Source organism: Aethalodelphis obliquidens, unplaced genomic scaffold (genome assembly GCF_003676395.1).
Source record: "Aethalodelphis obliquidens isolate GAN/ISIS:26980383/991018 unplaced genomic scaffold, ASM367639v1 scaffold8, whole genome shotgun sequence".
Classification (NCBI taxonomy): domain Eukaryota; kingdom Metazoa; phylum Chordata; class Mammalia; order Artiodactyla; family Delphinidae; genus Aethalodelphis; species Aethalodelphis obliquidens.
Window position 1 is genome coordinate 19,617,639 of NW_020837952.1, and position 27,365 is coordinate 19,645,003.

The 27,365-nt window shown below is 37.3% G+C and overlaps 1 protein-coding gene across 4 annotated transcripts in view; it reads left to right on the forward strand.

Annotated features, from left to right (window-relative positions):
* Positions 1-20,942: 20,942 nt before the first annotated feature.
* TBC1D15 (TBC1 domain family member 15) overlaps positions 20,943-27,365 on the forward strand; it is a 64,139-nt gene continuing 57,716 nt past the window's right edge. For 2 of the 4 annotated variants that reach the window (XM_027107048.1, XM_027107049.1), the window contains exon 1: positions 20,943-21,022. In XM_027107048.1, coding sequence (XP_026962849.1) covers positions 20,993-21,022 — 30 coding nt within the window. In that variant the 5' untranslated portion in view covers positions 20,943-20,992. The remainder of the gene's footprint in view (positions 21,023-27,365) is intronic. The other 2 variants (XM_027107046.1, XM_027107050.1) reach the window with 1 other exon arrangement.

A 27,365-nucleotide genomic window follows, 5' to 3' on the forward strand; every position in this document is an offset into this window, starting at 1 on the left:
ATTTAGAGAAGAGCTAACACCTATCCTTCTCAAACTCTTCCAAAATGTAGCAGAGGGAGGAACACTCCCAAACTCATTCTACAAGGCCACCATCACCCTACAGGCCAATATCACTGATGAACATAGATGCAAAAATCCTCAACAAAATACTAGCAAACAGAATCCAACAGCACATTAAAAGGATCATAAACCACGATCAAGTGGGGTTTATCCCAGGAATGCAAGGATTCTTCAATATACGCAAATCAATCAATGTGATACACCATATTAACAAACTGAAGGAGAAAAACCGTATGCTCTCAATAGATGCAGAGAAAGCTTTCAACAAAATTCAACACCCATTTATGGTAAAAACCCTCCAGAAAGTAGGCATAGAGGGAAATTTCCTCAACATAATAAAGGCCATATATGACAAACCCACGGCCAACATCGTGCTCAATGGTGAAAAACTGAAACCATTTCCACTAAGATCAGGAACAAGGCAAGGTTGCTCACTCTCACCACTATTATTCAACATAGTTTTGGAAGTTTTAGCCACAGAAATCAGAGAAGAAAAAGAAATAAAAGGAATCCAAATAGGAAAGGAAGAAGTAAAGCTGTCACTGTTTGCAGATGACATGATACTATACGTAGAGAATCTAAGGATGCTACCAGAAAACTACGAGAGCTAATCAATGAATTTGGTAAAGTGGCAGGATACAAAATTAATGCACAGAAATCTCTGGCATTCCTATACACTAATGATGAAAAATCTGAAAGTGACATTAAGGAAACACTCCCATTTACCATTGCAACAAAAAGAATAAAATATCTAGGAATAAACCTACCTAAGGAGACGAAAGACCTGTATGCACAAAATTATAAGACACTGATGAAAGAAATTAAAGATGATACAAATAGATGGAGAGATATACCATGTTCTTGGATTGGAAGAATCAACATTGTGAAAATGACTCTACTACCGAAAGCAACCTACAGATTCAATGCAATCCCTATCAAACTACCAATGGCATTTTTCACAGAACCAGAACAAAAAATTTCACAATTTGTATGGAAACACAAAAGACCCCGAATAGCCAAAGCAATCCTGAGAAAGAAAAACGGAGCTGGAGGAATCAGGCTCCCTGACTTCAGACTATAATACAAAGCTACAGTAATCAAGACAGTATGGTACTGGCACAAAAACAGAAATATAGATCAATGGAACAGGATAGAAAGCCCAGAGATAAACCCACACTCATATGGTCACCTTATCTTTGATAAAGGAGGCAAGAATATACAGTGGAGGAAAGACAGCCTCTTCAATAAGTGGTGCTGGGAAAACTGGACAGCTACATGTAAAAGAATGAAATTAGAACACTCCCTAATGCCATACACAAAAATAAGCTCAAAATGGATTAAAGACCTAAATGTAAGGCCAGATGCTATAAAACTCTTAGAGGAAAACATAGGCAGAACACTCTATGGCATAAATCACAGCACGGTCCTTTTTGACCCACCTCATAGAGAAATGGAAATAAAAACAAACAAATGGGACCTAATGAAACTTAAAAGCTTTTGCACAGCAAAGGAAACCATAAACAACATGAAAAGACAGCCCTCAGAATGGGAGAAAATATTTGCAAATGACAAACAATTAATCTCCAAAACTTACAAGCAGCTCATGCAGCTCAATATCAAAAAAAAAACCCAATCCAAAAATGTGTAGAAGGCCTAAATAGACATTTCTCCAAAGAAGATATACAGATTGCCAACAAACACATGAAAGAATGCTCAACATCCTTAATCATTGAAATGCAAATCAAAAGTACAATGAGATATCATCTCACACCCGTTAGAATGGCCATCATCAAAAAATCTAGAAACAATAAATGCTGGAGAGGGTGTGGAGAAAAAGGAACCCTCTTGCACTGTTGGTGGGAATGTAAATTGATAGCGCCACTATGGAGAACAGTATGGAGGTTTCTTAAAAAACTAAAAATAGAACTACCATATGACCCAGCAATCCCACTACTGGGCATATACCTTGAGAAAACCATAATTCAAAAAGAGTCATGTACCAAAATGTTCATTGCAGCTCTATTTACAATAGCCAGGACATGGAAGCAAGCTAAGTGTCCATCAACAGATGAATGGATAAAGAAGATGTGGCACATGTATACAATGGAATATTACTCAGCCATAAAAAGAAATGAAACTGAGTTATTTGTAGTGAGGTGGATGGACCTAGAGTCTGTCATACAGAGTGAAGTAAGTCAGAAAGAGAAAAGAAATACTGTATGCTAACACATATATATGGAATCTAAAAAAAAAACAAAAACAAAAGTTCTGAAGAACCTAGGGGCAAGACGGGAATAAAGACACAGACCTACTAGAGAATGGATTTGAGGATATGGGGATGGGGAAGGGTAAGCTGGGACAAAGTGAGAAAGTGGCATGGACATATATACACTATCAAACGTAAAATAGATAGCTAGTGGCAAGCAGCCACATAGCACAGGGAGATCAACTCGGTACTTTGTGACCACCTAGAGGGGTGGGATAGGGAGGGTGGGAGGGAGAGAGACACAAGAGGGAAGAGATATGGGGACATATGTATATGTATAACTGATCCACTTTGTTATAAAGCAGAAACTAACATACCATTTTAAAGCAATTATACTCCAATAAAGATGTTAAAAAAAATAAAGAAGGATAAGTTATATCTAGTCCTTTGTAAAGAGTAAGCTATTTTCATAAAATATATTAGAAGTTTTTTTTCTTTCAGATTAACTGGTTCTTGTGAGTATATTTGATGAAATGGTTTATCACAAGAATTGCCTTTTACATTCCAAAACAAAAGCATTAAATGAAAGTTGACTTTAACAGAAATAGATATTGCATTATTTCTTTCTCAAGTGCCTGTACTTTATATTTTGTAATGATTTGTGTTCCCTGATATGCTTTATCTCATGCTTGACTGATTACAAGTGTGAAGGGAGGTTAAATGTATTCGCTGTTGGCAATTTAGCATTAATTGTAACACACTGTAATCCAAATTACAATCTGTCATTTCCAGTCGAATTGTGAAGCACTGTAATTGTATTTTAGAGTTCCACTGCCATTGATTATAGCTACCTCATTTGTGTTTTAATATACCATGACAAATTTGTGAATGGAAATACAATCGTGTAACAAGGCAGGAAACAAGTATTGTTCTTCCTGTTATAACAGCAATAAAATTATATCTTAACAAATGAAAAGAGAAGGATATTGTAAGAAGTAAAGAGGATTCATTTAAAGATGAAAAAGACAAAAATGACTAATTTTCAAGCAGTGCATAAAAATAAATGAGCCATGGAATTTTGGAAAACATTTTTAAACAAAACATTTCAAAAATATTCTTTAAATTAACATTTTAAAAATAATACTAATATACTAATACAAATGCTCTAGTTTATTCATTTGAATTGCCATATGGCATTCCACAGACATTCTCTCCCTGGTGATCATTCAGGTTGTTTATAGGTTTTTACTACTACAAATTATGCTGTAGTGAACATTCTTGCACATGACTCTTCATACACGTGGAGGATTCACTAGGGAATATATTTAGAAGTGGGACTTCTGGGTTGTAGAATATGCAAATCCTCTGTTTTACTTTGTGTGTGTGTGTGGGGGGTAACAACATTTGACATGAGATCTACACTCTGACAAATTTTGAAGTATACATTTTTGTTGACTATAAGTACAGTGTTGTATAGTCACATCTCTAGAGCTTATTTCTCTTGCTTGACTGAAACTTTTTGCCCATTGATTAAAAGCTCCCTGTTTACCCCCCACCCCACCAGTCCCTCGCAACCACTATTCTACTATTTGATTCTATGAATTTGACTATTTTAGATACTCATATGAGTAGAATTGTGAAGTATTTGTTTTTCTGTGACTGGCTTACTTCACTTAGAATAATGTTCTCAAAGCTCATCCATGTTGTCACATATTTCAGATTTCCTTCTTTTTTAAGGCTGACTAGTATTCATTGTATGTATATGCCACATTTTCTGTATCAACTTATCTACTGATGGACATTTAGTTTGTGTCCATGTCTTGGCTCTTGTGAACAGCACTGCAATGAACACTGGAGTGACAATATCTATTCAAGATGCTGACTGAAATTCTTTGGATAAATACCCAGTAGTGGGATTTCTGGATCATATGATAATTCTGTTTTGAATTTTTTGAGTACTCTCCATACCATTTCCCATAGCAGCTGTACCATTTTACATTCCCAAAAACAGTGTGCAAGAGTTCCAATTTCTCCACCAACATTTGTTGTCTTTTGGTTTTTATTGATAATAGACATCATGCCAGGTGTGAGGTGATATCTTATTGTGGTTTTAATTTGCATTTCCCTGATGAATAATAACAATGATCATTTTCTCATATACCTGTTGGACTTTTGTATGTCTTCTTTGGAGGACTTTCTATTCAAGTCCATTAAAAATTTGTTGTCATTTAAAAAAAATATTAAGTTCTAGTACGTATATATTTTAGAGATTAACCTCTTTTCAGATATATGATTCACAAATATTTTCTCCCATCCCATTGGTTGCCTTTTCACTCTGTTGTTTGCGTTGCTTTTTCAGAAGTTTTTCATTGACAATGAACAATGAACATTTCATTGTTCAGAAGCTTTTTAGTCTGATGTAGTTCCACTTGTTTATTTTTGTTTTTGTTTCCATGAAAGCATTGCCAAGACCAATGTCATGAAGCTCTTCTCCTATGCATTCTTCTAAAAATGTTAGTTTCACATCTATGTCTAAAGTCTTTAATCCATTTTGAGTTAATTTTTGTATATGGTGTAAGATAAGACTACAATTTCATTCTTTTGCATGTGGATATCCAGTTTTCCCATAACCATTTAAGAAACTATGTTTTCCCCATTGCATATTTTTGGGACCTTGTTGAAGATGAGTTGATCTTATATGTGTGGATTTATTTCTGAGCTCTCTATTCTGTTCCATTTGTCTATATGTCTATCTTTTTGCCAGTACCATACTGTTTTGATTATTGTAGCTTTGTGTTGTAATATATTTTGAAACTGGAAAGTGTGAGGCCTTCAGCTTCATTCTTCCTTCTCAGTATTGATTTGGCTATTTGAAGTCTTTTGTGGTTCCATATGAATTTTAGAATTTTTTTTCTATTTCTGTAAAAAAAATGCCATTGGAATTTTGATAAGGATTGTGTTGAATCTACATATGGCTTTGGGCAGTATGAACATTTTAACAATATTAAGTATTTCAGTTAATGAACATGGCATAGCTTTCCATTTATTTGTGTCTTGTTTAATTTCTTTCATCAATATTTTGTAGTTTTCAGTATGCAAATCATTCACCTCCTTAGTTTAGTTTATTCCTAGGCACTTTATTCATTTTGATGCTACTGTAAATGCGATTGTCTCCTATTTTTTTTTCAGATAGTTTGTTGTTAGTGTATAGAAGCACAACTGATTTTTATGTGTTCATTTTGTATCCTGTAATGTTACTTAATTCATTTAATAGTTCTAAGTTTTTTTATGGAGTGCTTAGAGTTTTCTAAGTATAAGATTATATTGTTTTCAAACGGGGACAATTTTACTTTTTCCTTTCCAGTTTTGACGACTTTTATTTCTTTTTCTTGCCTATTGCTCTCACTATTCCAGTACTATGTTGAATAAAAGTGGGCATCCGTACCTTGCGCCTGATCTTAGAGGAAAAGCTTTGTTTTTTACCATTGTGTATAATGTTATCTGTGGGCTTCTAATTTATGGCTTTTATTATGTTGATGTAATTTCCTTATTTCTAGTTTGTTGAGAGATTTTATTATGAAAGTGTATTGAATTTTGTTAAATACTTCTTATTCCTCAATTGAGACAATCATGTGATTTTTATCATTTATTCTGATACTGTGGTGTATCACATTAACTGATTTTCGTATGTTGAGCCAGTGCTTGATCATGGTGTATGATTCTTTTCATGTACTGGATAGTATTTTGTGGAGGATTTTTGTGTCTATATTCATCAGGGATATTGGCCTGTAGTTTTCTTTTCTTGTGGTATCTTTGTCTGGCTTTGGTATCATGGCCTAATAACATGAGTTTGGAAGTGCTCCCTCTTCTTCAATTTTTTGGAATTGTTTGAGATAGATTGGCATTGTTCTTCTTTAAGTATTGGTAGAATTCACCATTGAAGCCATGTGGTTCTAAGCTTTTCTTTATTGGGAGGTTTTTGATTCAATCTTCTTACTAGTTATAGATCTGTTCAGACTTTCTATTTCTTCAAGATTTAATCTTGGTAGGTTGTATGTTTCTAGGAATTTATTGATTTCTTCTATGTTAAACAATTTTTTGGTATATAATTGTTTATAATTGTCTTATGATCTTTTTATTTCTGAAGCATCAGTTGTAATGTTTCTTCTTTCCTTTTTGATTTTATTTATTTGAGTCTTCTTTCTTTTTTTCTTAGTCTAGCTAAGGGATTGGCTATTTTGTTGGTTTTTTCAAAAAACTATCTCCTAGTTTTGCTCATATTTTCTATTTTATCTATTTTTGCTCTGATACGTTATTTCTTTCCTTCCACTAACTTTGGGCTTAATTTGTTTTTCTACAGGACTTTGATGAAAAAAATTGAAGGAGATACAAGTAAATGGAAAGACATACTGTGTTCATAGACTGAAAGAATTAACACTGTTAAAATGCTCACACTACCCAAAGCCACATATAAACTCAATGCAATCCCTATCAAAATCCCAGTATCATTTTTCACAGAAATAGAAAAAACAATCCTAAAATTTTTATGGAACCACAAAAGATCCCAAATAGCCAAAGCAATTCTGAAAAAGAAGAACAAAGCTGGAAGCCTCACACTTCCTGATTAAACACTGTAGTCTATGACCATACCACCCTGAACATGCCCGATCTCGTCTGATTACAAACTATAATACAAAGCTATAGAAACCAAGACAGTGTGGTACTGGCATAAAAATCAACACGTAGATGAATGGAATAGAATCAGAGAGCCCAGAAATAAACCCACACATATACGGTCAACTAATATTTGACAAGCAAGCCAAGAATACTCAATGGGCAGAGGATAGTCAATTTAATAAATGATGTTGGGAAAACTGGGTATTCATATGCAAAAGAAATAAACTGAGCCCCTATCTTACACTACTCACAAAAACTAACTTTAAATGAATTAAATATGTAACTATAAGACCTGAAACTATAAAACTCCTAGAAGAAAACATAGGGAAAATCTCCTTATTGTTGGTCTTGGCAAGGATTTTTTGGATATGGCTCCAAGAGTACAAGCAACAAAAGCAAAAATAGACAAGTGGGGACTACATCAAACTAAAAAGCTTCTGCACAGCAAAGGAAACAATCAACAAAATTCCCAACCTATGGAATGGGAGAAAATATTTGTAAATTATATATTTCATAAGGGGTTAATATCCAAAATATATAAATAACTCATACAGCTCTATAGGAAAAAAATCCAATCTGATTAAAAAATGGGCTGAGGAACTAAACGGACATTTTCCAAAGAAAACAAACAGCCAACAAGTACATGAAAAGATGTACAACATCATTGATCAAAAGATGCTCCACACCACCAATCATCAGGAGAATACAAATCAAAAGCACAATAAGATATTGCCTCACACCTGTTTGAATGGCTGTCATCAAAATGACAAGAGATAGCAAGTGTTGGCGAGGATGTGGAGAAAAGGGAACCCTTGTGCACTGTTGTTGGAATGTAAATTGGTACAGCTACTATGGAAAAGTGTATGGAGGTTCCTCAAAAAATTAAAAATAAACTACATTTGATCCAGCAATCTCACTTCGGGGTATATCTCCAAAGGAAATGAAATCAGTATGTTGAAGAGATATCTGCACTTCCACGGTCAATGCAGCATTATTCACAATAGGTAAAATTTGGAAACAACCTAACTGTCTATCTAGAGTTTAATGGATAAAGAAGATATGGGGATATAAATATACATCCATGAGAAAGAAGGAAATACTGCCATTTGTGACAGCATGGATGGACCCTGAAGACATTATGCCAAGTGAAGTAAGCCAGACAAAGACAAATACTATATGATATCACTTATATGTGGAATCTAAAATAGCCACACTCTTAGAAACAGAGTAGAATGGTTGTTTCTGGGGGCTGGAAGTTGGGGGAATTGGAGAGATTTTAGGTCAACAGCTTCAAACTTCCAGTTAAAAGATGGATAAATTCTGGGAATCTAACATGCAATGTGGTGATTATAGTTAACAATACAGTTAACTATAGTTAACACTTTTATATAATTGAAAGTTGCTGAGAAAGTAGATCTTAAATGTTCTCACCACAAAAAAATGGCTACTACATGAGGTGATGTGAGGTATTAACTAATGCTACTGTCGTAACCATTTTGCAATATATATGTATCAAATCAACACATACATCTTAAACTTACACAATGTTATATGTCAATTATATCTAAATAATGCTGGAAGAAAGTATGAATAAAAATAAAATACCCAACAATATGAAAATTTAAAAAACACATGTAAAATAATTATGGGTCAAAGAAGAAATCATATTGTAAACTAAAAAATACTTAGAGTTGAATGATAAATGAAAATACTACATACCAAAACTCATGAAATGCAGCAGAAGTGGTTCTTTTAGGATTTATGGATTTAAGGTTTGTACTAGAAAAGAGACAAGGCTGAATAGTAATAAGATAAAGTTTAAACTTAAGAAATTAGAAAAGGAACAACAGAATAAATCCCAAAGCGAGTAGAAGGAAGGAGATTAAAAATATAAAAGCAGAATTCAATGAAAGAGAAAACCAAGATACCATAAACAGAAAAAACAAGTTCAGAAATTAGTTCTATGAAAATCTTAAAATAGAAAAACTTCTGGAAATTTTTTCAAGGAAAAAGGAAAGCACATATAAGTAATATAATGAATGATAAAATATAACTATAGTTACATTAGAAATATAAAAGATAACAAGAAGATATTATCAATAATTTTATGCCCATAAAGTTGAAATGGATTAAGAATTCAGAATCTGTGGAAATATGACTTAGATAAGATTGTACACCACCTTTGTCAAATTGACTTAGCTATTTGAGGAAATTTTGCCTGGAATGGATACTGCTGTAAACAATAAATAATTTCACTTCAGAAAACCCCACAGATCAGTTTATCTGAGACAGTAGACTGCTCACTTCTGCAATTAGCTTTCAAGTATTTACAACAATTTATACTTATGACAAGTCACAAGAATCACTTCAATATCCTCCCTTCTCTTTGTCCACTAAATTTTGAACAATTATATCGCAAATTTGCCTGATCCCAATCAGCTCTTTGCCTTGAAAGACCCATTTTAAACCACTTGAACTCAGAATCCAAAGTCCTATAAATATTCCGTTTCTGACTTCCTCCTTCTGACACACTGCTAAGATTCTATCAGGTAGTGGTCTCCCTTACTGAAGTAACTGCTAGTTATAGCTTTGCTTTAGTAATAGGTCTTACGGTGCTTTGAGGAGTTCAGAAGGATACGTTTCCTCTTTTTTTGAAACCCTATATACAAAAGATAAATTTCTAGTGCTCTTCGTTCCTTGCCAAAGCAAGTCCCAAGTGTAGCTCAGATTCAAGGGGTAAGGAAATATATTCCACCTTTTGATTCCAGGAGCTGCAAAGAGACCTTGTAAAAAGGCATGCATACAGGAAGGGATAGATAATTGTGGGTATTTTTGCAATCTAACACAGGGATGGAGAAATCATCTAACTCAGTCCCTGTGTTTTACTGTAACCCCTAACTTAGAGATTGGTTGATTTGTCAAATGTTACACAACAGTTAAGTGGCGGCCCTTCTCTTGAGTCTGTTCCTAAATGATCCTCTTCAGGGCTTCTCCCATGTGTTCTTGATTCCCATGGTTCCTAGCACAGCATATTAACAGAATAGGCACTAAGAAAATATGAGTAGTGAATATCTGAAGAACTAAATCAATTATTTGGAAATTTTTACTATGATATCCAACTCTTCAAGTAAAATATTCAAATTTTTTTTTTTGTATAGAATAAAGGGAGTGTTTGGAGGCTTGAATTTCTTGATTCTCCTCATTAAAAAAAGATACATACAGAATCACCAGGCATAGTGTCTTTAAAATATTCTGATTATTTGATGATTTTGAAAGTAATATAGAGCCAGTGTCGTAGAGAGGGGTGGCTTTCTCTGGATTCTCCCAATCCTCCAATGCTATGGGAGCCTGGTGGGGTTCTTACAAGAAGTCAGCAGGAAGATGGTAACCCCCGCCTATGGCTACAGCCCCCAGAAGGTTCACACTCTGGAGCTGGTCCATGCTTGGCCTCCAGCAATTCATCCAGATTTCTAGTTTGGACTTCCTACTGGTTTGTGTGGCATCTGGTGGCTCTGTTCCAGTTAAGCTGCAAGGCTTCTGATTCATAGGAACACAAGTTCAGGATCTTATATATCATTGCACTGTCAGATTAAACTACTGACAGGCTGGCGGAACAAATATCAGAAGATTAAATCACTTGCCCGGAGTCATATTGCTGGTAAGGATTTACCCGAGATTGCCCTCATATATTACCAGCCTCCACTGATACCAGGAAATCCAATTTCAGTATAATACAAGAACTTTCTAACAATGAGGGGGGAAAATAAACTGACTTTTAAAATTTCAGACAATACAAATTGCTTAAAGGAGAAAGTGGAATTCTTCTTACACTCCTAGGAGTTTGGTGTTTGGTTTAGAATCTGCACTGTAGATCTTTAGGGCTTTTTGTTTTTTCTCTTTTATCCTTTATGCCCTTAACAGGTAAGGAAACCAAATAGTTCACTTAAGTAGTTGGCTCCAAACATTCTTAAATCCCAATAACAGGATTAGAAGGTATGATTCCTGAATCTATCTGCTAATTGAATCAGGTTCCATGTATACTGTATGTCTTTTCTTAATGTTTAATATTGACTCAAGGTTGGGGGCATGAAGTAAGAGAAAGTACACTAATTATGCACACACATGCTGTTTGTAGGGAACATCCACATATAACGCCTTAACACCTTTTGTAGAGAAGCATACCCCCTGGAACTTTGGATGGAATAGTAGACTGTAACAACTGTTATTTTCAAGGGCTCAATTTATGCATATATTTGAATTTGCTAGTTTTGTTTTCCATTAGCTTCATCAGAGTACAAAAGAGAAATGCTGTAGATTCATACCAATGTAATTTAAATGATTATTAGTTACATTGATATTCCTTTTTCTCCCCAAATAGCTTATAAATTTCCTGTTTTCTTTCTTCATTTTATAAATAGTTTTTTTTAAAGCATTTAACAGCATGAAGCTCCATGACACATTAAAGGAGAGAAAAATGTGAGTGGGTTAGCAATGAAGCTGAGAAGGAAACATTTGATACTGGGTAATATGTGCCTTGACAGGAGAAAACAAGAATACCTCCTCAGGCTTCAACAATAACTCCATTTCTCAATAGTTAGCAATGTTATGATTCTGAAATAAATGGAAACATTTTATGAATAATCAGCAGTTTGGGAAGCTATTTTTTATTGTTTGCCTAACAGGTCTTTCAATATATATGTATATATATATACATGTAACAGGTCTTTCATTTCCAAAGCATCATAACATCAGAGAAAAAATTATGGTATGTACAGGCTGTCACTGAGATACAAACAATTGACACTCACAAACTCCTTATATATAACCATGCCTCGGGTTTGAAGTTTTTGTTTATTAGTTTTTCAATTGCTCTTTATTGCTTTTCTAGCTCCCTCTTACAATTCTATTAGTAGAGACTCTTTTCCCTATCACTGCTATGACGAAGAATTGTGGAGAAGCCTTCCAGGAGAAAGATTGATATCCTGGTTGACTCTTAAAGGATGAGGAGCCATTTCCTAGTTGAAATGCATAGGTTTGGAAATGGAAAGCAAGGACATGCCAGCCATCAGCAAAGGAAGAAATAGCATAGGGTTCAGAGAACCTAAATAGCTTGGGGTCATTAGAAGTTTAAGATTAAGAAGATTGGGACTTCCCTGGTGGTACAGTGGTTAAGACTCTCCCAACGCAGTGGTCCTGGGTTCAATCCCTGATTGGGGAACTAAGATCCTACATATTGCAACTAAGCCCACGCACTGCAACTACTGAGCCCGCATGCTCTAGAGCCTGCACGCAGCAACTAGAGCCCGGGTGCTGCAACTAGAGAAGCATGTGCGCTGCAACGAAGACCCAGCAGTGCAGCCAAAATAAATAAATAATAAAAAAAAAGAAGATTAAGAAGATCACTGAGCTTCATTGGGGGGAAAGGATTAGAAGGGAACAATATTTTAGGGAGGGAGTACAAGGCAGTTGTTGCAGTTATTCATGGGGGAGATGACAGTGGCCTTAGATATAATGGATAACTATAGAGCTATTACTTTTCAATTGCCTAAGGGTTAAACAAATTTTTCAATCCCAGCTGTACATATGGTGTTGCAGACATATAGGCTGTCTACCCAACAGCCATTTTTCCCTTTTTCTTTTAAAGGGAACTGCTAACTGGTTGCTAACTGCTTTCTGATATTGAAAGCCGTATATTCAGGTCCCTACTACATTTCCAGAGCCATACAATTTAGGAATGAGAATGAGATGCAATTCTGGCCAATATGGTTTGAGAGGACAACTCCTGAGGTCTTTTCATTAGCCTTAAAAAAGGAATCCGTGAAAGAAACTTTCTTCTGGCCTTTGCATGTTTTTGTAGAAAGATGTGATTAATGGGACTGCTGTAGCCATTTTGAGATTCAGTGGACAGTTTTAGGACAAAAGTCAACATTCTGAAAATGAAAGAGCAGAAATACAGCAAGAGGCTGGGTCTTTGATGACCAAGTTGAGGTGGTGAGTTAATCAACCCTGATTATCTTTTGAATTTTTGCTATGTAAGACAAAACAAAATCCACTTATTTTATACATTTTTATTTGAATTGTTTGCTACTTGCAGCCAAAGGCATCCTAACTGATATACCTGTGAAAATATACAACTGAATTAAAAAATATCTAATATACATATAAACTTTGGAAATTTGCAATAAATCGTACAGGGAATTTCCATATACCTTTCACCCACTTTTTCCCAATGATAATATTTTATATAACTGTAGTACAATATCAGAACTAGGAAACTGACTTTGATACAATCCACAGAATGTACTAGATTTCACCAGTTGTACATGCACTTATTTGTATACGTGTGTGAATAGTGACTAGAGTATGCAACTTTATCACATGTAGATTCATGTAACTATCACTATGACCAAGATAACAGAACTGTTCCATCACCACAAAGCTTCCTTGTGCTATCCCTTTATAGCTACTCCCATCCCTTTTTCCTTCCTCCCTAATCACTAACCCCTGGAAATACTAATCTATTTTCCATATCTATAATTTTGCTATTTCAAGAATATTATATAGATGGAATCATGTAGCATGTAACCATTTTGGGATTGATTTTTTTTTCATTCAGCATAATTCTCTTGATCCATTCAAGTTGTTGCATATATCAATAGTTCATTCATTTTTATTGCTGTGTAGTATTCCATGGTATGGATATGCCACTGTTTGTTTCATCATTCATCTGTTAAAGGACACTTGGGATGTTTCCAGCTTTGGCTATTACAAATAAGGCTTCCATGAATATTAATGTACAAGTTTTTAGTTTATTTTAAATTTTATTTTTGGCTGCGTTGGGTCTCCATTGCTGTGCGCAGGCTTTCTCTAGTTGCAGTGAGCGGGGGCTACTCTTCATTGCGGTGCGTGGGCTTCTTATTGTGGTGGCTTTTCTCGTTGCTAACATGGGCTCTAGGCATGTGGGCTAAGTACTTGTGGCACACAGGCTCTACAGTGCAGGTTCAGTAGTTGTGTTGCACGGGCTTAGTTGCTCCGTGGCATGTGGGATCTTCCCGGACCAGGGATCGAACCTATGTCCCCCACATTGGCAGGCGAATTCTCAACCACTGCGCCGCCAGGGAAGTCCAATGTACACGTTTTTGTATGTGCATAGTTTTCATTTCCCTGGGATAAACGCCCAAGGGTGCAATTGCTGGGTCATATGGTAAGTGTATGTTTAGTTTTATAAGAAACTGTCAAAGTATTTTCCAGAGTGATTGTACCATTTTATATTCCCACCAGCAATGTATTAGTGATCCAGTTTCTCCACCTCCTTATAAGGTTTGGTGTTACCACTATTTTTTATTTTAGCCATTTTAATAAGTATGTAGTGATACCTCATTATGGCTTTAGATTGCATTTCCCTAATGATTAATGAAGTTGATCATCTTTTAGGTGCTCATTTTGCCATCTTTATTTCTTCTTTAGTGAAATGTCTGTTGATGTGTGTGATAGGAAGAACAACTGCCTCCCAAAGATATGCCCTAGTCCCCAGAACCTCAAGAATACGCTACTTTACACAGCGAAGGTACTTTGCTGATGTGATTAAAGGTATGGACCTTGTGATGGGGAGACTGTCAAGAATTATACAGGTGGGCTTAATCTAATCCCATGAGTCCTTACACGGAGAACCTTTCAGGGGGAGATGTGACTAAGGAAGAAAGATTAGAGATGCAGAGATTGCAGAGAGATGGAATATTGCTAGCTTTGAAGATGGAAATAGGGGGCCATGAGCCAAGGAATACGGGTGACCACTAGAAGCTGGAAAGGCAAGGAAATAGATTCTCCTTTAAGAGCCTCCAGAAAGAGCTGTATTCATCCTGCTGACACCTTGATCTTAGACTAGTGAGACCTGTGATATCTAACTATAAGAAAATAAAAATGTGGTTTTTTTCAGCAACTATTGTGGTAATTTGTTACAATAGCAATAGAAAAATAATACAATCTCTTTTACCCATTTTCTAATTACACTGTTTCTTTAATGTCAAGTTTTGGGAGTCCTTTATATATTCTAGGTATTTGTCCTTTGGGATATGTGGTTTGCAAATGTTTTACCCTGTCTGTAGCTTGTTTCTTCATCCTTTTCACAGAGTCTTTTACAGAGCAAAAGTTTTAAATTTTGATAAAGTCCAAATTTATTGACGTTTTCTTTATGGATCATGATTTTGATGTCAAGTCCAAGAATTCTGTTAATCCTATATCCTGAATTTTTTTCTCCTATTTTTTCTAATTATTTAAAAAATTGTGCTATAAAAAACATAACATAAAATTTATTATTTCAGCCATTTAAAAATGTACAATTCAGTGGCATTAAGTACATTCACATTTCTGTGCAACCATCACCACTGTACATCTCATCACCCCAAAGTGAAACACTGCACCATTTAAACAATGATTCTTATTCTCCCTCACCAGCCCCCCACCCCTAGACCACTATGCTACCTTCTGTAATTATAAATCTGACTCTTCTAGGTACCGCATATAAGTAGAATCATATAGTATTTGCCATTTTGTGGCTGGCTTGTTTCACTTAGCATAATATTTTCAAGGTTTATCCATGTTGTAGTATGTATCAGAATTTCATTCCTTTTTAAGACTAACATTCCATTGTATGTATACATGACATTTTGTTTATCCATTCAGCTGTTGATGAATTTTTAGGTTGTTTCAACCTTTTGGCTATTGTGAATAATGCTATGAATATTTGTGTGCAAATACCTGTCTCTGCTTTCAATTATTCTGAAAATATATCTAGAAGTGAAATTGCTGGATCATATGGCAATTCTGCTTAATTTTTTAAGGAACTGCCATACAGTTTTCTACAGTAGCTGTACCATTTCACATTCCCAACAGAAATGTCCTCTTTTGCATTAGACCCCTGTGTTTGTTTCCTGTTTTCGAGATTCCATGTTGCTCTCTTGTAATTAACTGCCTTGTTTTGGTGTGACACAGCCTCCATTTGCTTTCTGAGAAAGGGTGTGTAAGAGATACAATTTTTTTGAACTTGTGTGTCTGAAAATGAATTATTTTGCTCTCACACTTGATTATTTGGTTGAGTATAACATTCTAGGTTAAAAATATTCAAATCGTTTACTCCATTGTCCTACAGCTTCCAGTGCTTTTACTGGCAAGTTCAAAGATATATTTATTCTTGTCCTTTTCATGCACCATGGTTCCCCCTCTGCTCCCCCCACCCCACCGTGCAAGTTTTTACGATCTTCTTTTGATTCCCATTGTTCTGAAATGTCACAATTATGTCCCTTGCTGTTGGTCTTCTTTTCCACTATGCTGGGCACTTAGTGCGCTGATACAGTTTGAAAATGCACATCTGACGTTTCTGAGAAATTTTTTTGATTATTTTGTTTAATATTTTCCTTTCCTCCATATCCTCTGCTCTCTCTCCTTTATTTGGATGTTAGATATCCTGTTCTAATCCACTAATTTTCTTAACTTTTCTCTCTTATTTTCATAGCTTTGTCTTTTTGTTCTACTATCTGGGACATTTCCTTGGTTTATCTTTCAATCCACTTATGGACTTTTTCATTTATGTTATCATGTTTTTAATTTCTAAGAGCTCATTTTGGTCCTGTAAATATTCCTTTACATGGCCTTTTTTTTTTTTGGCTGAGTTGGGTTTTTGGCGCTGCATGCGGGCTTTCTCTATTTGAGGTGAGCAGAGGCTACTCCTTGTTGCAGTACACGGGCTTCTCATTGCGGTGGCCTCTCTTGTTGCGGAGCAAGGGCCCTAGAGTGCATGGGCTTCAGTAGTTGCTGCACACGGGCTTAGTTGCTCTGCGGCATGTGGGATCTTCCCGGACCAGGGATCAAACCTGTGTCCCCTGCGTGGGAAGGTGGATTCTTAACCACTGCGCCACCAGGGAAGTCCTGACATTTTATTTTTCCATGGATGCAAAGTTTTCTCTCATCTCTCTAAAGGAATTAATTATAATTAAAACATTTTCTTCTGTTCTCTGCATTGTTTGTCTTTAATTGCTTGCTGTTGATTTGTTTATTTTAGTCTCTGCCTTTCTGCTTAAAGATTTTCTTCAAATGTGGAGTGATCCATGGTTCTCTGTTCATATGTAAGAGACTGGAATGAAAAGCTGATTGGAAGTTTTAGGTATATAGATGGGGCTTGTTGATCTTTGTTCTTCGTGGTAGAATGACATGGTTGGGTCATTTCAATGGAGATTCCCAACTGTCAATACTGGTCTGATTTCTTCAGCTGGTCAATTTATCCTGAGAGAACTCCAGCATTCTCTTGGCTGTCAGCAAAGTCTATGCTTCCTTCATGGCACTACCTTGTATAGTTAAGCGCTAAAACCAAGTTTTTAGTCTGACTGTTGTAAGGGTTCAGGCAAGGTAGGGATCAACGAGTGGCAGCAATGTTGGGGGAATCTTAATAAGTGATGTGTGATGTGGGATAAGCCCTGAAAGACAGATTAGTCAAACTGAGGCGAGAGAATCAAACTGAACAGTTAATACATGCTGTAGTTTAGAGAGGGGAGTGATCGCTTTCAGATGATAGTGTAGCACAGCTGACTAAGACACGTATCTCTAATGAAGTCTCTATTCAGCCATAAAGCAGCTCATGACTTTGGCAAACCATTAATCTCTGACAGCCTCAATTTCTTCAACTGAAAAACCTGGGAGACTATCTCTAAAGTCCCGCCCAGGTCCAGAGTTTCTTTAAGGTACTTCTTAAGATTCTTTTGCATCATATGACTTTTTGAGTGATGTTATAATTAGTGAATGGCCATATAGTTTATGGGAGTGAACTTAGAAACTATAAAATTACTCACTTCCATGAAAACAGTCATTATTTTAAGTTATAGATAACTTGACTTTATTTATATTAAACTTATATGCATGTGGCTTTAAAAAAGCTGTCAACTTGTTATATGTAAGTGTACTATGATTTCTTTCCTTCTATTGTAGTAAAAACCTAAAACATGAAACAAATTACATTGAAATCCTGACCTTCTTTCTTCCCTTTGCCTATAGACAGAGGATATTATTGAAAAAGGAAAATGGTCTCTTTCCTCTTGAATGTAAAGTATAACTGTGCCATTTCTAAATGGGGAAGGGGAATTAGTTGACATTAATTTGTTAAACCAACACTTATTTAAGTCTGCTGTGGGTCAGGCATTTGTGCCAGGTGCGGTGGTTGCACATATAAAAAGCATAGTCCCTGCTTTCCAATAATTCATAGCCTAGTAGGGAAAGAAAGGAAGTTCAGTAAACCACTATTTTACAGTGTGACACCATGAAAGTGCAGAAATGGAACCTCTGTAATTGATGTCTGCTCGCTTGCTCAGCAGCCACTCCCCCTTTTTTCTGGAATGGTTCCTGGATTTTCCCCTGGGAATTATCCTTCTTCTCATTCTGTGTACTTTGACTGGAGCTGTGGGCATATAATTCAAATCTGGCCAATCAGAACATCATATACTTCGGGCCACTGTGATTGGCTCAAGGATGGTTCCATGATCCAAGCCAAGCCAATCTGCTACAGTGACAAGCAATCTTGGGACACAGTATGGAACAGTCAGGGTACAGCAGTTATTTGGTTATGGCTGGAGAACTGGGTCTGAGTTGGGAAGATAAAGCTAAAATGGTAGGCAGCAACAATTTATGAAGGACCTTCTATGCTACACTGGAGAATCTGTACTCTTTCCTGAAGAGATAGGGAACTATTAATGGATTTTAAGCAGGGAGTTCACATGATCATGTTTATGCTTTAGAAAGATTAATCTGGTAGGAATATAAATGATGGGGTAGGGGGAAGATGAAGCCAAAAGCAAGAGAATGAATTAAGATGCCACAGTAGTTGTCTGAACCAGAGGTAATGAGAGACCTGAACCATAGGAGTGGCAGTGGGGATAGGAAGGAGAGACATAATAGGGATGTTCCCCAGAAGACATCAAAAAGGGGTAACATGATAGCAACACTTTCCTGGAGAAATTGTGGTCTGACTGCATCTCTAGTTCAGTAAATGGTAGTAATTTTCAGAGAACAAAAGCAAAATTTAAGTTTCATTTAAGACCATGTTTCTCAAACCTTAATGTGTACACAAATCACCTGGGGGTTTTGTTAAAATGCAGATTTTGATGCGGTAGTTCTGGGGTGGAACCTGGGATTCTGCATTTCCAAGAAGCTCCCAGGTGATGATGTTGTTGCTGGTCTGCAGACTACACTTTGAGTAGTAAAGATTTAGGATTTTTTGAGGTGTGAGTGGGTCATTCAAGTAAAAAGGGGCAGTAGGTGTAGGCTCTAGATTTTAGGAAAGAAAGAGAGACTTGGGCTTGAGATATTTGGGAGCCATCAGCATTTAGGAGGTGGTGATATCAGAATATGAAGATAATAGCCCAGGAATAGCTTTTGGAAAAAAGTAAAGAAGTCTAAGGATAGCCCATGAGTAGCACCAGAATTTAAGGGGCAGCTGTAGGATAAGGCTTAAGAATATGAAGTAGCAGATGAACCTAGGGTGCCAAATTTTCAATGAGAAATCTTTAATTCCCAAGCTTATTATATAAAATAATAGCTACCATTTATTGAGTATTTTATTCCTAGTACTCTACTAAGGGCTTCAACTTTTCTCCAAAACACAGGGCATAAGAAACGTCATTAAAACTTTTCTGTAATCACACCCTGTTACTCTGAGCTGGCGGAAAATTTATCCTGGGTCATTATCATGGCTCTACACATCACACCTAAGATTGCATGAAAGTTCTAGGGGGTCATACTTAGTCCAATACATTTGGGGAAGGCCCTCAAGTCTTCATTCAATGTTGGTTACTGCTAACATGCTCATTTCCCCAGCTGGTTTATCCTTTGCAGGTGAGCTGTTTTGCCAAGTGAATGCCAACCTTGGGCATGGGGTCTTGGCTATGGTTGAAATCTCTGATGCAGCCTTCCTAGTAGTACTACACATCCATTCCCATCTAAGGTCTTGCCACCTCCTTCACCCATTAGGTCCCCAATATTCACAGAACCAGCAACTCTCCTCTTCTGTTATTCCCTTTGGTTGCCACTTACTCAACCAACCTCGAAAGCTTCTAACCTCTCTCCACTGTGTGAAGAGAGAAGTACCTCAATGGGCACAGGTGTTTTGGTACAAAGGGGCCTTTTATTCCGCCCTAGGGCAAGGGAAGTCCCAAATCTTGTGCCAGAGCTATCTGGGGTAGTATCCAGTCATTCTTTTACAGCACTAACAAAACAAATTATTATCTTAATATCTCAACAAATCATCTTACCACATATGCACTGTCCCATGAAATCTTTACAACCACCCCATGGGTAATTCTCATTTTCCATCCTGAAGCTTGGATAAATTTAGAAACCTGTTTCCAAACAGCCATTAAGCAACTGTGTAGGAACTGTGAGCTACGTGCGATGGACTCTGGAGCAACGAGGGCGTGGTATCAAAACAGTTCCTATCAAAATACCTCGCTCTTGGTCATGTGTGAGTGGCAGTTACCAGACTCAACTTCAGAAACTTCACATAGAGGCGAGAAGTCTCTGTGTGTGCGCCTCTGATAGAGGGCTGGGGCTCCTTTAATCTTCACCACAGCCCTATCTCAATTTCACAGATGAAACCCTGAGGCTGAAAGTGGAAGTGACTTGCCCATGGCCACAAAGCCAAGAGTAGGTTTGCTGGGTCCCAATATGCTGTCCTTTCCATCATACCAAACTGAAGGGGCCTGCGAGCGGCTCGGAGTCTCGCCCCCAGCCAATCCCCAAAGCAAAAACACTTCAAATTACTTACCCTCCAAGGAAAATAAACTGGCACATGCGCAGTATGCACCAGCGACTCCACCCGAGAGGCCTCCGAGGCCTACTCAGTGCACATGCGTCAGGAGGCTCCTCCCGTCCCCGCCCGTCACTCCTCGCCATTCCCGTCACTCCCCGCCCCTTTCCCGCCCGGATATCAGCCTACTTTTGCCGGATGTTGTTGTGAGTCTGAGAGACACGTGAGACGCTGCTACGTCATCAAAGGCACGCGCAGCAAACATGGCGGCGGCGGTGGTTGTGAGCGGGAAGGTAGGTAACGGCCGCGGGAAACATTCCTGTTTTTCTTCGGGATGGGGCTGTTTTTGCTGCTTGGAGCCTGGCCGGAGAGGGATGCGAGGGCCTTTCTGTGTCAGGAACAGCCTGTGGAGGATGCAGGAGAAGATGACTAGGTGGTGTCAGCTGTTCTCTCGAGAATGCCGGCTCAGTCCGGGAATTAAGAGACCCGGCTCCTGCTCCAAGGCCAGCTAGGCCTCGGCGCCGTTCTGGTCGGCTCTGTTCCAGGGCGAGGGGCTTTTATTTGTATTGCCTTCTTAAGAGACAGGTGGTTGCCCCGTTGCTTTCTTTTGCTGTCTTGATTTTCTCTGACTGGAGCTCTTTATGTCTGCTCTTCGGACTCCAGGATTTTTTCTCTTCCTAATCTAACTCGCCTTTGCTTCACTCTGGTGAAGGCATCTTTGTCCTCTTCGGGAAGAGCTGAAAACAGGTGCTTTGCAGCTGTGCAAACCAAGAGTGTATTGGATCCATTTTACCAGGTTGCCGAGTTGGTTGGTGATGGTGAACAGCAGGGCATGTTTCCCTTCAGGGAGCTGGAGATTTACAGCATCGCACGCTTGTCTGGGAAGGCGTTAGTTACGGTATTTATTTCCTAGACAAATCTGTGATGTTCCCGTTGGAGACTCTGTGGTACCGTCTTACGGAGGTGGTCATTGACCCCGTCGTGATAGTTCGTTAGGAATTCGGATTAGGTGCGGAGGATAGTTTATCGCATAGTGCCTGTTCATGTTCCGAGGACACATCTTAATGCCTGTTGGTTAGGACTATCGTGGCATGCTACTGGAAGCATTTCCCATTGCGCGAGTATTTCGAAAACAGTTGGGTCGGGTAGTGACTCATCTAACACCAAGGACTACTTACTTTTCGCAGATAGCTTTCTCCGTTCCTTGAGTTTCACTCATTTTCTTTATGCTGCCCTCTCCATCCCATTTTGAATTATTTGACAGCGTTTGTGCTTTAGTGTATGGACCACTAGCCAGAATAACACAGTACTGTTACTCTGGAGGGTGACCTTGGGAAATTGAGCAAGCCTGAATTCTCCGTCCTTCATTTTCTTTATCCCCAGAATGGATGTGGCGCCAGGCATTATTTCTTGTATTGGAGTTGCTAAGATTACATGAAATAATAAAAACTTTATAAAAAATTACATACTTCTCCATACTGAGTATTTTAAATGATGGGTTGGTCATCGTTTTCAGATTTTCACGGTCTTTGGTTGTCTTGTCAGTTTTGTCTTCAGGGTGGATGCTGATCTTCTGCTTGGCTCACTACATATTTTAAGGTTATATTGTTTGATTTTTTTTTTATCTAGGACTTTCCAAGAAGGGATCCTTTCTGTTTGAACTACACTTTTTCAGGTGTGGATTGATTTTGATAGAACCCTTGAGATGAAGCAGAGTTGTAAAATATAAGACTTTTTCCACCCTTTCCTTCCAGTCATTGCCTTTCATAATGTGACTTATTAGTCTTTTATTTCTTAGCTCTGCTTCGTCACCTCATTTATTCTCACTCATTGCAAATTTATACCCATTCTCATCACTCCATCTAAATTATTTTTCCATGCCCAAAGCTGCCCTTCTCCCAAATAATTGTATGATGACCAGCAAAAGCCACTTATTCTTCCCTCAGCAAGTTCAGATCTAGTTTAATGGCATCATCATTCACCTGGTTGCATGTAAAACAAACTTGGAGATGTCCATTTCTATAACAACGTCTAAGCAATAACCAAGCCCTACCAGTTTTACCTTAAAGAGGTTTCTTAAATTTGCTGCATCCTCTTCATTCTCAGTGCTTAGTTCATTCAGGCATTTAGTCTTGAGCTCTTGGCTGATTTTTCTCCTTGTCTGCAGTCTCTTTGCCCACCGTCTCCTCTACACAACCACTGGAGTTATTCTCTAATGCACAAGTCTGATTGTCTCTTGCTTTAAAAAACAAACAAAAAATCTTAATTTTGTTATTGTCCCCATTGAAATAATACTCAAGGCTGGTTAACATGGCATAAAAAGCCATATTGTCTTTCTGGCTTTGTCTTATGCTTCCCTACTTCCCAGTCTTGTTTCTTTGGGACAGGGGAATGCAAAGAAGACACACACACACACATTTATGAAAGAGTGTGTATATGTGTGTCTCTCTGTATTTATTTATTCCTCACCCGCCACCCCAAAGGTTCAGCTAAGACCTGTCTAATTTAGAAACCTAGGGCAGTGAATGTTAACCAAGACTTGTAAGACTCACATGTGGTACTTTTAAAGAATATAGGTGCTGGGCCACAACCCAACTCTGTTGAATTAGAACCTCTTGGTGTTGAGATCTAGGATGTAGAGTAACTTTTCTACTAAGACTACTTTGCTTGCTTTGAACTTTGAGTGTAGGAAGTGATGGGGGGAGGAAGTTAATCTCTGTCATATGGAGAAGCAGTGTAAGATAACAGTCAAGAGCTTGGACTCTGGAGCCAAACAAGTTTCAAAAACTAACTTCACACTTGCTAGTGACTTCAGTCAAATTATTTAACCTCTCTATGCTTCAGTGTCCTTATCTGTAATATGGGGATGATAATAGTACATACTTTATGGGATTTTTAAGGTTAATAAGTAAATGTGTTAGAACAAAGCCTGGCACGTAGTAGATACTGTGTAGGTGTTATTCATCATCTTAATTTCCCGGCAAGTCATTGGTTGGGTATGGCAGAATTTTAAAGGTTTAGAATATGGTTTTTGGTATGGGTGTGAACTTCGTTTTTGAAATTACTTCAGTTCTAACTCTCAGTGTTATTTTAGGATTTGAAAAATACCTTGTTTTAGAAGTCACATAGTTTTGATGAATGAAAAATCATCACAGTAGGGCAGTGGTTAAGGAGATGGGAATCTGATTGCTTGGGTTCAGAACCTAGCTCCACGGCTTTATAGCTGTGTTAATTTGGTCAAATTTCTTAACTTTCTGTGCACCAGTTTTCTTATTTGTAAAATGGGGGTAATAATTATTTTCCATCATGGAATTGTAGAGAGGATTAAATGAGTTAATATTTGCAAAGCATTTAGAATAGTACCTGGCATCAGGTAAGTGCTTAAATTTTAGCTGCTATTATTACTATTGTTAAGGAAGATCTTTCAGACGGTCTTAAAGTTGTAAGGTTATTATTGATTTGGAAGTAGTTGAATGTTTATTTTTGCTGCCACTTTCTACAGAGAGATTAAGGCCGCTTACAAATATTAAAGCACTATAGTTATTTAAAATAAATCAGAGGGAAAAAACACAAAAGGAAAGTGAATAAGGGTAAGAAAGGTAAATGGAACTGGAAGTACGATTATTAAATAAACTCTATGCTTTAGTGGGCTACAGTTTTGCCAAAGAGGGGAACTTGATCAATAATAAGAATTACAGGATCTACAATAAAATAAAACCAGGAGCAAAACCCAAAAAAACTAGTTTCTGAAGATTAGATCCAAGGATAAACTCTTCTGTAGTTTCTTTATACTATGTACTATAATGAATTTGATTATATAGCATATTGTATCCTTATGGTTAAAAAACCCCACAACCCTATAATGCCCATTAGTATGCTGATGGTTTTATACCAGTGGCTAGCTAAGTAGTTCAGTGAATACAGGGTACTGATTTGATGTTTTTAGGTCTCTGATGATTTGACTGAATTCAGGGGTAGGTTGTTGTCAGCATGAGTGGATGGATTCAGTGTTTCATCTATGTATATTTTTCTTAGCTGAGCCTGTGAAAGTGGGTTTGAGTTTGATTATAAACCCTGATTAGTTCTTGGAGTTCAGCTATTCTTTGTTGCTATGTATATATAGAACCATATGTTTTAACAATCAACCAAATAGGGGGGAAAGATTGACATTCTGTTGTGAATTTTTTTTTTCCTGGCTGTGATCTTTATTTCCCGCAGTTTTATTGAGAAATAATTGATGTACATCACTGTATAAGCTTAAGACATACAGCCTATTGGTTTGATTTATATATATTGTGAAATGATTATCGCAGTAGGTTCAGCTAACACTCATCTTCTCATATAGATCCTCTTGTGAATTTTTAGGGGAGAAATAGGGACACTGACTGCAAAGGCTATCCTGCTTTAGGATAATTAATGGAATGAGTTGAATTAATGGAATGAGTTGACTCATTGCAGAGAAGGCGGGAGAAAAGCGATAGTCTGAAATAGGTTTTGGCCTTATACCCAGTGCCTCTGATGGTTGCAGTTTACTTTTATTCATTTATTCAACAAATATTTATTAAGTATCTGCTTTCTTCCAGGCACTGTTTTAGGCACTGGGGATACATCAGATAGCCCCTTACCTTGGAGATTACAGACTTCAGTTCTTCAGAAGGAAAACATTCACTAAAAACCACTTGCTTGTTTAAATAAGAAAGTAAATATGAGTTTTAGGTCCTTGAAGTGGTGCTAATTTTAGTGAATGTTCGTTTTCTTGAGACTTGTAGACTGATCCTCATGAGGGCAGGGCCTGAAATGTTTTACCTGTGTCTGGCAGACATTCTGGCATATAGTAGGTATTCAGTGAAGAAGAAAGAGCAAGAAAGTAGAAAAAAATGAAGGGAGACTAGAGGAAGAGAGGTGTGTTCACTAATAGCACTCTTGTTTTGGAGTTAAAAAGTCCTGTTTTAGTATATTTGCATTTCACTCTAGGTCTGTGTTTTTACTGTGTTAGGCTGTGTTAGAATTTGGTTCTATTGAAAATAACTTGAAACAATTGGGAAATCACCTGTTATTTTTTCTTTGAGTTTTTTTATGGCATTTTTAATAAGAATTTATTTTGTAGCTTAAATTTGGTCCCTTCCAGTTCCTTTTAGATATGCTTGTAGTCCTGTGAAACCCCTTGCTTAAGAAAGATTAAGATTCTTAGTATCTAGCAGGTTTTCCTGGAGAATTTTCTTAGACTAGATCTTGTAACATGGTAGTAACCTTCCTTGTGTAGGATACAATATGAGTATGTCTTCTTTATTTTTCTAGCATTCTTTAACAAACATTTGAGTACCTTCTGTGTGCTGAGTCCTTTATTCTCGACACAGCACAGTAGTCTGCAACAAGTCATTTCAATTTGTGATTTAATAAAAACACGACTTTTGGGGGAAGAATTCAAAATGCTGCTGAGACTAAATGAAAAATTGTAACCCAGCCTTTTAATTTTCACTTTTTGGTGGAAGGAAATCCTTATGAAATCCATTCACTGTTTCTTGTGCAATCTATGGTGTGTCTGTAGTCGTTGGTATAAGAGAAGTCATTCGTTTAATCCTTGTTATACTATACCTTCCATACTGCCCTCCTGTCTGACATTGTTTGGCACACTGATACGCTTAAGATGCAGTAATAGTTCTGCTGCCTGCTCTTTATTGAGAATTGTACCATCCTCAGTATCTCAATATCTCTCTGTCTTCACTCTCAAAATTTGTGTGGTTTGTTACTTTTAAAACCACCTGTGTTCTGCATTTCTTTGAGTTACACAGTCATTACTGATTAACACACCCCAAATAAAACTCATTGTTTACTTTCTTCCTTCTGTATTCTCTCAGTGAATAACCGCATACACTCAGTTTTGTCCTTGACTCCTTTCCCTTCACCTCCCACATCTAATCAGTCACAAAGTCCTATCATTTTGACCTTCTAAATATCATTACAAGCCATCTGCCTTTCTTCATCCCTCTGCCACTGCCTTGGTTCAAGCAACCATGAATCGCTTCCTCCCTGGATTACTGCAGCTGTTCATTCTTGGCTCTGCAGCCGGTGTGTTGGCTTAGAAAAGGCAGGTCTGACATACCATTCCCTGCAAGAACTTTCTAATGACTTTCTAGTGGCAAATAATCATCTTCAGGGTGAATTCCAAACTCCCAAATTCCTGAGCATGGCTTAAAAATCCGGTATGATCTGATCTGGTCTCTACTCTTGTCTCTAAACTCTTAGTACTGTCTGATCTGGGTTGCAGCCATGCACTGAACTACTGCTCTCTGTATAGAACATACAGCTTCTTCCAAGAACATATACCCTCTTCTAGTTAAAATTGCCATTCTTCAGGTCTCAGGCTATATGTCACTCTAGTTAAAGTCTTCCTGATTTCTCATCCTGCCTGAGCCCCTTACATCTAGGTTAGCTATAATTTATTAGGGTCTGCTGTGGCAGCCTATTCAACCTCCATCATATGTTGTAATTGTCTGTTTTCTTGTCCTAATCCCCAATTAGATTGCTAGGAAGGCAGTGACTGAGTCTTATTTATTTATACCTAGAAGCTTACTCTGTGCCTGGCACATTGTTAGGCATTCACTGTACATCTGTTGAAGAAATAACTGAAATTGA